At 34.2% G+C, this 14,656-nt stretch overlaps 1 protein-coding gene and 1 non-coding gene across 4 annotated transcripts in view; both read left to right on the top strand.

Annotated features, from left to right (window-relative positions):
* Positions 1 to 14,656, top strand: part of LOC109068518 (raftlin-like) — an 86,940-nt gene that overhangs the window by 59,468 nt on the left and 12,816 nt on the right. For all 3 annotated transcript variants that reach the window (XM_042741728.1, XM_042741729.1, XM_042741727.1), the window contains exon 7: positions 7,102 to 7,217. In XM_042741728.1, the coding sequence (XP_042597662.1) occupies positions 7,102 to 7,217 (116 nt within the window). The remainder of the gene's footprint in view (positions 1 to 7,101; positions 7,218 to 14,656) is intronic.
* Positions 7,995 to 8,051, top strand: LOC122140115. The gene has a single exon (XR_006156824.1). It is a non-coding gene; the product is annotated as a U7 small nuclear RNA (small nuclear RNA).

Here is a 14,656-nt window from a genome sequence, read left to right as displayed (position 1 = left end):
CCGTGACTATGAGCAATAATAACACCCATGCTTGACTTTGCAAAGGCCTCTAATAAATAGATTTAAAAATGTAATACTCTAAATGAATAAACAAACCAAAAAAAATACACAAAGAAAAAAATGATTGTACAAATTACTATTAAAAAAAAATATAAAAAAAATAGAAACTATATAATAAAAAATGCATACATGACTTTAAAAAAATACAATAAAAAGTGGAATATATAACCTTACCCAAATAAAAATGTAAAGTAGAACACAATATATAAAACTATTAAATTGAGCATAAAGAAAATAATATATAAATATTAGATATATTTAGTTTAAAAAAACTCAAATGTAAATTTAAAATGCTGCGACAGTTAACTGAAATAAATAATTTGAAATGAAATAAAAATCAAGTTAAATAGTAATATTACAAAAAAAAAAAAAAATGAAAATCAGAATATAATTACTACAATTTTAACTAAATTTTAAATGAAAACTGAAAATATAAAAATTAATTTAAACAAAATCTCAAAAAAAATTTAAAAGTTTTTTTTTCTTTTTTTTTTTTTTTTTTTGCAAAAACCAGTAATAAAAAGATTTTAAAATGCAATACATAATCAACTAAAATACAATTTAAAAAGTGGAATACAATAACTAACGTAAAGTAGGACAAAATAAATAAAACTATTAAATTAGTCAAAAAAAATTAAATATAAAAATGAGATGAAAATAGAAACTGAAATAAATAATTTGAAGTACTACTAAAACTGAAATAAAGAATAAAACTAAACAGTAATGTTACAAAAAAATGGACAAAATCGCATTGCAAATTTACTAAAACATTAACTGAAAATATAAAAATAAAATAAAATATGCATAAAATAATACTAAAATAACACTGTTTGCATTACATTGCATTACAAGACCACTACTAAAAAGATGTTTAAAATAAATAAATATATACATGGGATATTAAATACGAGGCTTGACTTTATAAATATTTTTCTTAAATTGCATATATGACTAAAAAAAAATAAAAAAAAAAAATAAAAGTAGAATATATAACCTTACCAAGCATCACTAAATAAATATGTAAGGTAGAACACAATATGTTTCATGAGTCGAGACAAATGATGGTGTTCATGTCAACCACACGTGTGAAAGTAAAACAACAGGAAGTGAGGGCCGTGTTAAAGCAGGAGGACGGCGAAGTGCTGGCAGAGCCCCGTGGAGACCGGGAACAATGTGATATCAAAGCACCGCCAGCATGTAGACTTTTCATAAGTGTCTGATTACATGAAAGGCTGGAGACGCATTCATTATCAGGCCTGTGAGCACATGGGCCAGATCTCTCCAAATTTAGCTCCTCTGAGTCTGGACTGCGAATGCATAATGAGAACTCCATGGTGATGCACTCCCACAGTGTCTTCTCGCTGTAAACATCAACACGTCCGGAATATGTGAGGAGGGACGTACACACAGATAACACAAGCCCATCACAAACTTCAAAACATGACAAGGTCACGTTTCACCCCAAAATCAACAGGAAATAATATTCATATTCATGCCGTAAACCTTGCAAGAGTAATAGCAATGCTTTCCTTCACAATGTATTTACACTAATCATATTCTGCATAAACATAATAAAGCTCATTTTAAGACTGTAAAGATTTTTTTGCATTGTGACACTTTTTCATGACAGTTAAGCATACATTTTTTAAATATATTCAAATAGAAAACAGTTATTTTAAATAGCAAAAATATTTATAAAATTTTACTGTTTTTACTGTACCTTGTATAAAATAAATGCAGGTTTGGTGAGCAGAAGAGACTTTAAAAGAAAATTAAAAATCTTCCTGTTCAAAAATCTTTTGACTGGTAGTGTGTGTGTGTGTGTGTGTGTGTGTGTGTGTGTGTGTGTGTGTGTGTGTGTGTGTGTGTGTGTGTGTGTGTATATATTATACACACACACACACACACAAAAATATTCTTTTTCATTAGCTCAATAACATTTGAAATTGGTAAAATAAAATACTTTAAATGTATATATTATATAATATTTTAAGATATTTGTTATTTATTATTTTATTATTGATTTTAATTGATTTTTTTATTATTATTTTTTTTTTGCATTCAGTGTTGTTATTTTCAACTAAAACTAAAACTATTAAATAAATCTGAACTAAAATTAGATAAATATTAGAAAAAAACTTTAACTTAAAAATCTTAAATTATATTACAAATGCTGCCTTGGCAACTAACCAAAATAAATAGTTTGAAGTACTAGAATCACTAAAACTAAAAGTTAAATTAAACATAAATTAAAACTAAATAAAAATATATATTAAATAAATAAATAACAAATCACATATAATTACCTAAATTTAAACTGGGTAACACTTTATTTTAAGGTGTCCCTGTTACACGTTACATATACTTACTATTCTATTAACAAAAAAATTATGCATAATTACATGCAAGTAACCCTAAACCAAACCCTAATCCTTAACCCTAACCATACATGTAGTTAATTAAAATACTCTCACCTTAAAATAAAGTGTAACCTTAAACTGAATACATAAAAATAAAAGCCAATTCAAAATATTTAAAAAAATACTATAATAGTAAATTATATATAAAAAAAAAATATGTTAATTAGAATTTGCATGGAAAGTATGTTTAATTGTTGTGTATATTTGTCAAAATGTAAAATACTGGATGATTCTGAAATACTGTAGGCATCATGTTGTTGAAAAAAAAATACTTCTTTCTATTGATTTTGGAGGTGAAAAATGACCTGGACATGTTCTTGACAGGTTTTGTGAGATTTGTGGTTCTATTTGATAGAAGATCAAAATTATAGTCTTAGGAGATCAGCGGTGGCACGGCCTCCTCTTCCTCCATCTTCAGAAACTGCCCTCCAGGTGGCTTTGATATGAGTTTATCCATCGTGCAGGGGTGGAAGGGGGTTTTGTGGCGGCTTAAAGTCTCCTGATGGATTCTGCTCTTTGTCGATGCTGTTGGTGTGGCGTTCTGCTCCACTGATTTACTTGTGCACCTCGCCTGTGTCCTCGTCTAGCTTTGCTTCACTGACATTGAAGTTGTCCAGGAGAATGTCCTTTATAAGGAAGCTTTCCTTTCGCCTCTCTCGGCCTTAGAGACAGGTTTCCATGGTGCGAGAAGGTGGGAGGCAGGAGTTTGGTTTTAATGTGATGGGTGTGGTGTGCCAGTGCCGCCCATCAGGCCAGGATTGAATTTGCAGCTCAACGCCACCGTTATGAGTCCGCAATTAAAGATTCATACGCTCCACAGGAGAGCAACACGGTGGGCCACAGGCTCATCGCCGTTCCAGGTTTAGCTCCCATTGAATAGCAGCAACAATGTTGACTAAAAGGTTTCTTTTGTCTGACTTTTGCTCCGGTGCGAATTTCCCCTTCCTCAGAAAAAAAATATCCACCCGCAGCTGCGACACATTCATGTGCCTGACTATTCATGCTGTTCTGCCTATATTCAGATGCACGAAGGCACAGATATTCAGCGTATGAATTTCCAATAAGGTATTATCTCGCTATGAAAGGGATTTTGGAGATACCTCCACTGTCATTTTCCTGATGCACAAAAGAATCAGAGAATGAATGGAAGCATTTGAACAGGTCCATGAGGGAGAGAGAATGACAGACACACCTATTCACGGCATTAAAGTGAAGAGCGTCATTTTTTAAATGTTAAAGTCAACATGAAATCCAAATTGATCCTATTTAGTTTCTTAATACACGTACCTGGTCTTATGGAGCGCATTCACACTGTAGCTAAATACGGATGTCACTCCTCTTCTGAGTGTTCAGTATCATTCTGAACATCAGTGCCATTCAAAATGGAATTTAAAACGCTTTTGAAATTCCAATTTAGATTGTGAATTTGAAACAAGGCTATAAACAGAATTCAAAATTCCAGTTCAAATGTGAATGTAATGAAGTAGATTTCAAATAAATAGATAGGTCGATATAGAATGACAGGATAGATAGATAGATAGATAGATAGATAGATAGATAGATAGATAGATAGATAGATAGATAGATAGATAGATAGATAGATAGATAGACAGACAGACAGACAGAAAGACAGACAGACAGATAGATAGATAGATAGAACAACAGAATGATAAAAATGATATAGATAGCTAGATAGATGGATGGCTGGATGGATGGATGGATGGATGGATGACAGAAAGACAGACAGATAGATAGAACAACAGAATGATAAAAATGATGGACGGACGGACGGACGGACGGACGGACAGATAGATAGATGGATGGATGGATGGATGGATGGATGGATGGATGGACAGAAAGACAGACAGATAGATAGAACAACAGAATGATAAAAATGCTAGATAGATAGATAGATAGATAGATAGATAGATAGATAGATAGATAGATAGATAGATAGATAGATAGATAGATAGATAGATAGATAGATAGATAGATAGATAGATAGATAGATAGATAGATGATGGATGGACAGAAAGACAGACAGATAGATAGAACAACAGAATGATAAAAATGATGGACGGACGGACAGATAGATAGATAGATAGATGGATAGATGATAGATGGATGGATGGATGGATGGATGGATGGATGGATGGATGGATGGATGGACAGACAGATAGAACAACAGAATGATAAAAATGCTAGATAGATAGATAGATAGATAGATAGATAGATAGATAGATAGATAGATAGATAGATAGATAGATAGATAGATAGATAGATGATGGATGGATGGATGGATGGATGGATGGATGGATGGATGGACCGACGGACAGCTAGATAAAAAGATAGAAAAATAGAAAGAATGATAGAAACAATGGCAGATAAAATAATAGAACTATAGATAGAATGGCAGACAGACAGACAGATTTATGGAGAGATAGACAGAATGATGGAATGATAGACAGAACGTTAGGTACTCATTAGTTTTGCGTTTGTTTGCTGCTGGTAGCTGATGCAGAAATCAAACCTTTAACCTTTAACAAAGATGCTTTTACATCACTGTCAGCACAGTAAAGCTTCTCTGAAGTAGTTTGTCTGCTCAAGTGATTGACATTTAATATGTTCACATCCTCCACCCTGTCTCGGCCCGTTTCTGCCCCACGTCGTAAAATATACATAAGCTGTCTTGAGCATTAGTAGCTCTCTTGGGCGTATCCTTAAACCTGAACACTATCAGTCACCATGACCTGGCCAGACTAACTCCGGCAGACGCACTCCATCAAACGGACAATCTCTCTCCGTCAATCTCCATAAACGGGCCTCTCGCAGACTCGGCGGCTTATTGAGCCCACGTTTGGCGTGTCTCCCTGTCGGAGTCCGTCACCTGAGACATCACAGACAGACTCTACAGCTGAGGCAATCTCCCTCTGACTTTTCCATTTACGATCCCAAGTGGCAGCATCTGATGCAAGGTGACCAGAACAATGGCTCTGATTGAAAGGCCAGCGAGATGCTTTCAATTGAGTAAGTGCAGCCTTAAATAGGTTTTTTTGATGGAAGGATGCAGGCAACAGACACCGGTCCCCTCCCTTTCCCGAGAAAAACCCCTTTCCCATCGGGGCCGGCCCACGATCGCCCATCCCTCAGCCCCCTATAATGTAATCTGGAGTGTCTCCCAGAGCAGACAGGGGCAGCACAAACAGTATTAGTGTGTAAATGGAGGAAGCTCTTGGGCCATGAGAGGACACCGAGCAGAAATAACACGGGATGTGAGCCGATTCCCAGACGCCCCTGTGCTCGTCTTCAATACTCAGCAGAGCTTATTATCCAGCCATATATAAAGATCACTCTAAAACAGGGCCAAACGCAGGAACCGCATGGGGCGGCAGTGACATCAGCCCATTAAAATGTGCATTTGAAAGAGCTTTATTTATTTCACCGGAAATGTTCTAAATTCCAACATGGATGTGTTGGCTAATTAGGCTGGTCCTTCATTAGTCTCTGTCTGTCTGGTTGCTGTCACTCTTTCTTTTCTTGGAAATATTTCAAATGACTTCCTTTCTCTCTCTCTCTAGTTATATTTTTATCACCTAGAATTCCCACTATAGTAAGTGTCCCTTTTCTTCCTGTGCTTTTGTACATTTAGCTTTCACTGGCTTCTTAAAGGAATGCTCTGTTTTTAATAGATGTAAAAGCAAAAGTATATCCTATAATGGAAATGATTTACTCACCTTCATCCCATTTAAAACCCATATGCAAATAATTCTTTAGAGGAAATTGATGGAACATTTTTGAAAAACTAACAACAGTTTATAGTGACCACATCGCACATCAAGCTCTAAAAAAATATATATATATATATATTAATTTTAAAGTTATTAATACAGATATTAAAATACAGATGTTATTGTCAATTTTTTTCCTAGCAAATATTATGCAAAATTTACAGTTGTATCAGCTATACCAGTCTTATATAGCTAGTGATACTGAAATCAGTAGGTGATTCTAGATTTACCTGATGGTGACACTTGTAATGTTTACATTCTGTTGCATATACTCTTGAAACATTATTTTAATATCTTGCCACTGTGTACTTCTGTTGTAACTGTTGTGATTTGTAAAGTTCACCCAAAAATCATTTACTCACACTCATGTCGTTCCAAACCAGTATGAGTTTACTTTTATGACTTTTAGTCAAGTCAAGTCAAGTCTGCTTGACTTAGATTATTATATTATTTATATAATCTAATATTATTTATATTTTTAATAAGGTTTTATTTTTATATTTTAAATTTTTTTATTTTAATTTGTAATAAGTTTAAGTAATTTTGCTACATGCTTTTGTCAGTTTTATTATTATATACTTTTTATTTAAATAATTTTAAATAAATTATTTCAGTTTTAGTAAATTTAGTACTTAAACTTATTTTATTTCAGTTAGTGCAATGCACCATTCCTAATTTTTGTTTAAGGCATCCCAGCAAGTTTTTCATCTAAAATTAAAAAAAAAAAAAAAAAAAAAATCACTGTTTCCTAACCAACACTGGACACAACTGATGTTCTATACCCACCATATTAAACCCAGAACACTGACTGATTTCTCCTCTATTCCTTGCAGATTTTCTCGTCAAGACTGTGGACAGTGTGTTTGTGTTCCAGGAGGGGGTGGAGAGTGACACCAATGCGGCTGCTGCGTACGACGCTATAGTGGTGGAACAATGGACAATCGTTGATGTGAGTTACACTCAAACACATTTGCATTCTGTCCTTCAGAGTACTATTGTCATATTTAACTGTACACTGTAAAAATTATTATTCAGAGTATAAGGTTATTGGAGTAAGTTTTACAAGAAAATACTATTTTAACCTTTCTACTTCATAATTTCTTATTTCAATGCAGTTCTTGTCGTTTCACTGTAATTATTTGGAGAAATGTAGCATTTCATCACTTGCTCAGCAATAGATCCTCTGCAGTGAATGGGTGCCGTCAGAATGAGAGTCCAAACAGCTGATAAAAACATCACAATAATCCACATCGCTCCAGTCCATCAGTTAACATGTTATGAAGTGAAAAGCTGTGTGTTTGCAAGAAACAATCATTAAGACATTTTCATTTAAACCGTTGCTTCCGGGTAAAATATGAGCAAAAACATTGCGTTCTTCAGTGAAAAAGTTGTCTTGTCTGAATCAGGAAAAGAATATGCACAGATCAAGCACTGTTTACAAGCAAAAACAGTTCTAAAGAAATAAGAGTGGATTTCTGGACTTTTTCACTGAAGAAAGTGCATGGAGAGATAATGGAGAGGATCCATTGGTAAGCAAATGATGCAATGCAAAAATTCTCCAAATCTGTTCAGATGAAGATACAAACTACATCTTCAATGGCCCGAGGGTGAGGAAATGCTCAGTTTTGTTTTTTGGGAGACCGGTTCCTTTAATTTGTTGCGGAAACTTCCAAAAACCATAAAATTAGGCAAAAACTGGGGAAAAAAAGTCTAGAAGCGCAGCACGAAATACACAAAATCTTTTAGTATTTGTCTAGAAGGTTTCCTTTTAAAGGAAGTCCATATTTGGGAAAGTCTTGGCCTTATGGTTAGAGAGTTTGAGTTGTGGGTTCGAGTCTCGGGCCGGCAATACCACGACTGAGGTGCCCTTGAACAAGGCACCGAACCCCCAACTGCTCTCCGGGTGTGTGTTCACGGTGTGTGTGTTCACTGCTGTGTGTGTGCACTTTGGATGGGTTAAATGGAGAGCACGAATTCTGAATAAGGGTCACCATACTTGGCTATATGTCATGTCATGTCAAAAAAAAGCAGGAAACCCCCCGTTTGAGTGACAGTAATGGGTACTGCTGCTCAGAGAGTCTTAGCCATGCTTGTTGAAATCAGATATTGTGCCAGTTCACCATCGATTCTTTTCAAGTTGGTCTCGCTTGGGCTTATTTGGGCTAGGTGTGTGTGTGTGAGGAGCACGCAAACCTGGCAGCATGTTAGTTAGCACTGTTTACTGATGCTATCAGCGTAATCGAGTTTTGAGCTTTATTTTATAATCCTGCAGCTCTCAGTCGCTCTCTGCTGTCCTCTCTCGTTCCCTCTCTTCTACTCAGCCATGATGCTGTTTCTGTAGTGGAGGGTAAGGACACGCTGTTTCTGCCCAGCATTATTCAGTGCCGCTCGGCCTGAATTCAAATCCACAAGTCTGCTCCACATCTCCCAGCATTCAACACGATTGTAATTTAAGATTTCATGAATGGTATTCAGTATTAATATTGTGTGAGGTCATGTTGATGTATATGCCAGACATCAGAATCATATAGATTAACTGGACAGAAGGGTATACTCACTAATGCAGTAAGACATTTTGAATTGATATGTTCAGCTGCTGTCTGACTCACTGTCTGCCGTCACATTTTCTGTCAGTGATATTTCTGTCTTCAATGAGCCTGCGTGTTTATTTCAAATGTCTCATGAAATATGTTTCTATAATAGCATCAGACAATCACTGCACATTAGTCATTCGCTCGATGGTATTCTGAGAAATGCTTTTTTTTTTAATGTAGCACAACAAATAAAACTGTATGATATCATTCAATATATTAATTTAATTATTAAATTAAATTGACTACAATTACAATATTCTACAATTTATTAATTTATATATATATATATATAGAGAGAGAGAGTTTAAAAAATATTTTTGCTTTTTTTAATATTATTTCTACATAACTATGTATAAAGCAATGTGTTTATACAAGTCGTTTTAGTTGTATAATAAATTGTTAGTTAATAAATCCAGTATTTTTGAATGTACTTATTTACTTAATTTCACACAATATAACGTATACATAAAAATTAATGAATACAATCAAAAGGGAATAAATATATATATATATATATATATATATATATATATATATATATATATATATATATATATATATATATATATATATATATATATATATATATATAATTATATATGTAATATATAATTTATTATTATATCTTTAATTAAATGTTTAATTGCATGCATAAATCTCCAAAGCACTTGTACGGAGTTACTGAGCCATGTTTGTTCAATACGAGTCAAATTGAGCGAGGACTCTATTCTTGTCGTAAAGGAAAATCAATAGGCAGAGTAACCTTGGACATGTAATGCAATGAGGGCGCTCTGTCGCTAGAACACAACCACAAAAAAACAGTTTTCCATTTTAGATTTCCTTGAGGAATAATCCTTGAAGATTTACTCAGAGCAACACTTATTAGTTTTGATCCACTGAGAAGGAAATTGCCTTAACAGCCTTTTATCACAGTCGCAGTGAGCTCTCTCCGTATATAAGGGTGTGTTATTAAGAGAAGAGCAGCAGACTTCAGAAAGCTGCAGTGCAGTGGCAACACTCAAACATATGGATGTCTATAAAGTTAAACAGGTAATGCTGACTTATTAAAATAAGAAATACAGCCACAATTATGAGAAATAAAGGTGCAACTGAAAGATGTGAAGTCATAAAGTCAAATGTATTTTCTCAGATGGAAACACCTTGAATACAAAATGTTTTAAAAGGTAACTGCCTTAAAATTACCTTAAAAGAAAAGATACAATGTAAAAAAAATATAGGCACCCTTAAAGTAAAATGTAATGATGAGATAAAGTTTAAAATAAGAAATACAGTCAGATATATGAGAAATAAAGGCACAAATGAATGATATCAAGTAAGATTGAAATTACAAGAAATATAGTGCATTTATATGTTAAAGTACAGAAATGAATTATCTTTTTCCACTCTCAGATAAATGGGCTTGCATAAAAATATTCAGAATGGTAATTGCCTAAATTTAAACCTTTAAAAACACTCACAACTGGACAATTTCACAAGATTTGGGACCCTTTCTTCTGTTACCACAAAAGGAATTATATCCTTAATGCAATGTATTGTAACTGAAAAATTGTTTTTGAATGTCACTGTTTTGTATATTAACAGACCGGGGATGGGGTGTTACATTTAAGTGTTTTTTTTTTTTTTAAGTTCATTTAGTATGTGCATATAATAAAATTAATCCTGGATCTTGTGAATATTGCAAGATTATTCGACAACTGAATAAAAACTTATTTGACAAAAAAAAAGAGATGTAAAAGAAAATTTTAAAGTTACAAGAAATAAACCCATTTAAAGTGTAGCAGTGTATATATATATATATATATATATATATATATATATATTACCCTCAAGCACAAAAGCAGTCTTAAGTCTCTGGGGTATATTTGTAGCAATAGGCAAAAATACACTGTACGGGTCAAAATTATAGATTTTTCTTTTATGCCAAAAATCAATAGGATATTAAGTAAAGATCATGTTCTAATGAAGATATTTTATAAATTTCCTACCGTAAATATATCAAAACTTAATTTTTGATTAGTAATATGCATTGCTAAGAACTTCATCTGGACAACTTTAAAGGCAATTTTCTCAATATTTTGACTTTTTTTTCTGATTTTCAAATAGTTGTATCTCGGCCAAATATATATACACATACACACACACGCTTAATTTATAAATTAAATCCTTTGAGGCAAAAACAAAAAAATTGGCTAAATTGTGTTTTTCAGATGTGTCATGCTGACATTGTAATGACCTAGCAACCACAGGTGGTGACAATCATGTTGTTTGTGAAGTATAAACACTGCTTTACCTGAATAAAGAGTCCTGCACATTGTCTGGTCACTAAGAGAAAGGGAAATTGAAATGATTAACATGAATATGAAAACAGTTCCCGCTGTGCTTTAACCCTGCGTCCTATTTCAGGAAGATTCTGTGAGCCCGGGGACGTCTGGAACAAGTCCACTGACTGCTAAAACCAATCCCTCGCCCGTGGCATCTAAAGCCGCAATGTGAAATTTAGTCCCATCTTGTTATGCTTTTCCCATCTAGCTCTCAAGATTTCTTTTCCTTTCAAATTATTCATGTCTATCTAAGTATTGTGTAACTACAGCAGCCTCAGATTCTTCTTGCATGTTTTGAAGCGTGCCGATGTCTGTACAGTCTAAACTCTAATCACTTTTACCCGGATCGGTTTTCTTGAAAGCAGCTCTTCTGCTGCTCGGATTGGATTTATTCAACTATAAAGGACAGGAATAAAGCGAAAAACAACTTTTTTTTTCTCACTGGCCCGTGATGAGAGAGATCTAACAAAGTAGAATAAGTTGAATAAGTTAACTAAGTTAACAAGTTAACCATTGCATAACTGTTTTAAAAAGTTACCAGAAATCCAATTAGAGCTGAAATAAGATTACTATAACGTGGTTGCATCAGGATGCTAATAATGAAGTTTAGTTGTGCATGAGAAAAACACTCTGGAGTTTCATAAGAGAGCTCAACAATGTCTTAAACTGTGCTCAAAGTCAGTTCAAGTAGCTACAGGAGAAGCATCAAAGGACAAACTTCAATGAAACGCCATTAAGTTGCCTGAGCAACCTCTGAGCAATATAATTTTCCTCGGGTGATATATATTTAGTATGTAGTTAGAGTAGAAGGTAAAGTTTGAAGGTCAGTGCAGTCACTGGAGCGGTGTGATATGTAGACTGTAGATAGACCATTAAAACACGTCCTTTGGCAATGTAACCTTTATGGCTCCTGTGGAGGTGAGAAAAACATGCAACCTGCCGTTTCAAAGAACACTTTTCTTTGTCTGTCTGAATGTGGCTGAACTACATGGCTCTGAAACCAAAAAAATTGTGCTTTTCAAATCTTTCATTAGTCTGTTTCCAGTATACTGAGTTTATAGTAAGTTTATGATGTGTGTGTGATTTTAACGCTACAGACAGACGGTTGCTGTCAGGCTGTGAGGATATATATATCAGCGGCAGCCGAACATCCATGACAGATATGTGTTCTGTAGACCCTGGGTAGAAAAGTGTGATATAGGTGTAAAATGAGGCTGGACTATTTTTAGTTGTTGAGAATGGAAGTCTGTGAGCTGAAATCTGCTTCTTTGACTGAAAAGGTTAATATAAAAATAGATATCTGAGATCTTCTGGTACAATCTTTGATTTTTTTTCTCCTTAGAAATGTTTTAATGATGCTATGGAGGAAATTTGGGGTTGGTAAGATTTGTAATGTTTTTGAAAGAAGTCTCTTCCTCTAAAAGTTGAATCTATTTGATCAAAAGTACAGTACAAACAGTAATATTGTGAGAAATAATATTGTGAGATATATATATAAACAGTTTTCAATGTGAATATATAGTCTAATGTAATTTATTTCTGTGATGCAAAGCTAAATTTTCAACATCATTACTCCATTCTTCAGTGTCATGTGATCCTTCAGAAATCATTCTAATATGCTGATATTATTAAATGTTACTGCCAATAATATTTATTATTATTAGCAATATTGAAAACAGATGTGCTGCTTAAATTTCTTTTTTTTTTTTTGTGGAAATCTTTTGTAACATTTTAAATGTCTTAACTTTTTTAATCAATTTAATGCAACCTTCCCAAACATTTACAACTTTTATTTTTGCATTTAAAACTTAGCACCATTACTGCTATCGAACAGGTTTCCCAAATACAATGTTTTCTACAGGTAGGACAAACAGTAAACCATCCTGCCTCCAATCACATAACTCGTTGAGTCAATGTCGCTTTTGAAAGCACCACAATCCTCCAACCTACAAATTATGGAAGCACCACCAATATGAATCACATAAAAAAAGTAAATAAATAAAAAAGACTGTACATTAATAAATAAACACATAAAATCACACATCAGCTTATAAGTCAACAAAATCACAATTCACTCTATATACAGTATGCTCTGAATATATACATTCTTGGTCTTATAGTAATTATCCATGCATGTTAAAAAATGTCTTCATAATCTTTCATTTAAATTTGCTCAACCTCTGAAACAATTTTGCCATATTTCAAAAGTTGACTTTTGTGTTGACTTTGCGACTCTTTTTCTTGAGGAATCTTGGTTCTGCTCTATTTCACTGACTGTGTAGCACTTCAGCATCATCTAGATGTTCACACAATCCTGCAGCAATGGAAAGCCATTAAACAGACCATATTTTCTCAATTCTCCAACGCTTTTAAGTCTGCGGTGCCGCTTACAGGGTCCACTACTGGGACCGCTTCCAACAAAAACCTCTTCTCACATATCTGGATTCCCCAATGGCTGCCGCTGTGGTCTTGGCCAATGCAAATACCCAAAAACCATTTCAACAGAAACTGGGCCTCAGAGGTCTCAATGCACGACCCACAAAAATGTCATCCAATCTGGGCAAAAGGGCTTCATAACTAGGAAGGGTGTTGAAACAAAACCTCCACAAAGGACTAAACTAAGACTCTGGCTCTGTCCCAAAACCAACGTGGGCAGCATTAGAGCATTTGTGTAGGCTGTTCTGAAAGGTAGGCAGATTTTAGGCAGCATCACATGTATTCTGCACATAGAGGGCATTCCCACAATGCATTGTTAGAAAAAAGTCAATTCAATACTGTGTGTGTGTGTGTGTTATATATATATATATAATTTTTTTTATCGCAATTAATCACATTATTGACTGTGATTAATCTCAATAAATCACATTGTTATGCACAAAACTAAAAATGTGTTCCAAAGTAGTGTATTTTGCACTTTTTTCATTTAAAAGTAGGCCTACTGCTATATGAACAAAAGTGTAATAACATTTTAAACAACACTTTAAACAAATAAAGTGCTTTTTACAGCAGTGTTCCTTTCACATAGTAGCAGTTCAAATATTTATTGTAGCCTCAATCTCAACTTATAACATCGATGTAATTAAATTAAATATAAAACAAGCCTTTTTTTCACTGCCAGGACATTAATGTTTTTATAGAAAATATTTTATAGTTTGTTATAGAAAACAAGTTATGCTCAGAGTCCAGAGTCTCGATCATAAAATTATAACACCTTCCTATTAGAGACCTGCAGGATCGCAGACCCATCGCAGCAGAGTGCGGCGCGGGACAACACTTGATGGGTGGGTGGAGACTCGTGTGTGCGGGATGCAGGACAATAATTAGGGTGTGCTCACACTAGGCAATCTTAACCATGCCGGAGCGTGTTTGTCCCCCAAAGCCTGGTTCGTTTGATAAGTGTGATCGCTCCGTTTAGCAGTCCCTGGCTCGGTTGGAAGAGCCAATCCCCTCCT

This window comes from Cyprinus carpio, chromosome B16 (assembly GCF_018340385.1).
Source record: "Cyprinus carpio isolate SPL01 chromosome B16, ASM1834038v1, whole genome shotgun sequence".
NCBI lineage: Eukaryota > Metazoa > Chordata > Actinopteri > Cypriniformes > Cyprinidae > Cyprinus > Cyprinus carpio.
This window is presented reverse-complemented; position numbering and strand designations above follow the sequence as displayed.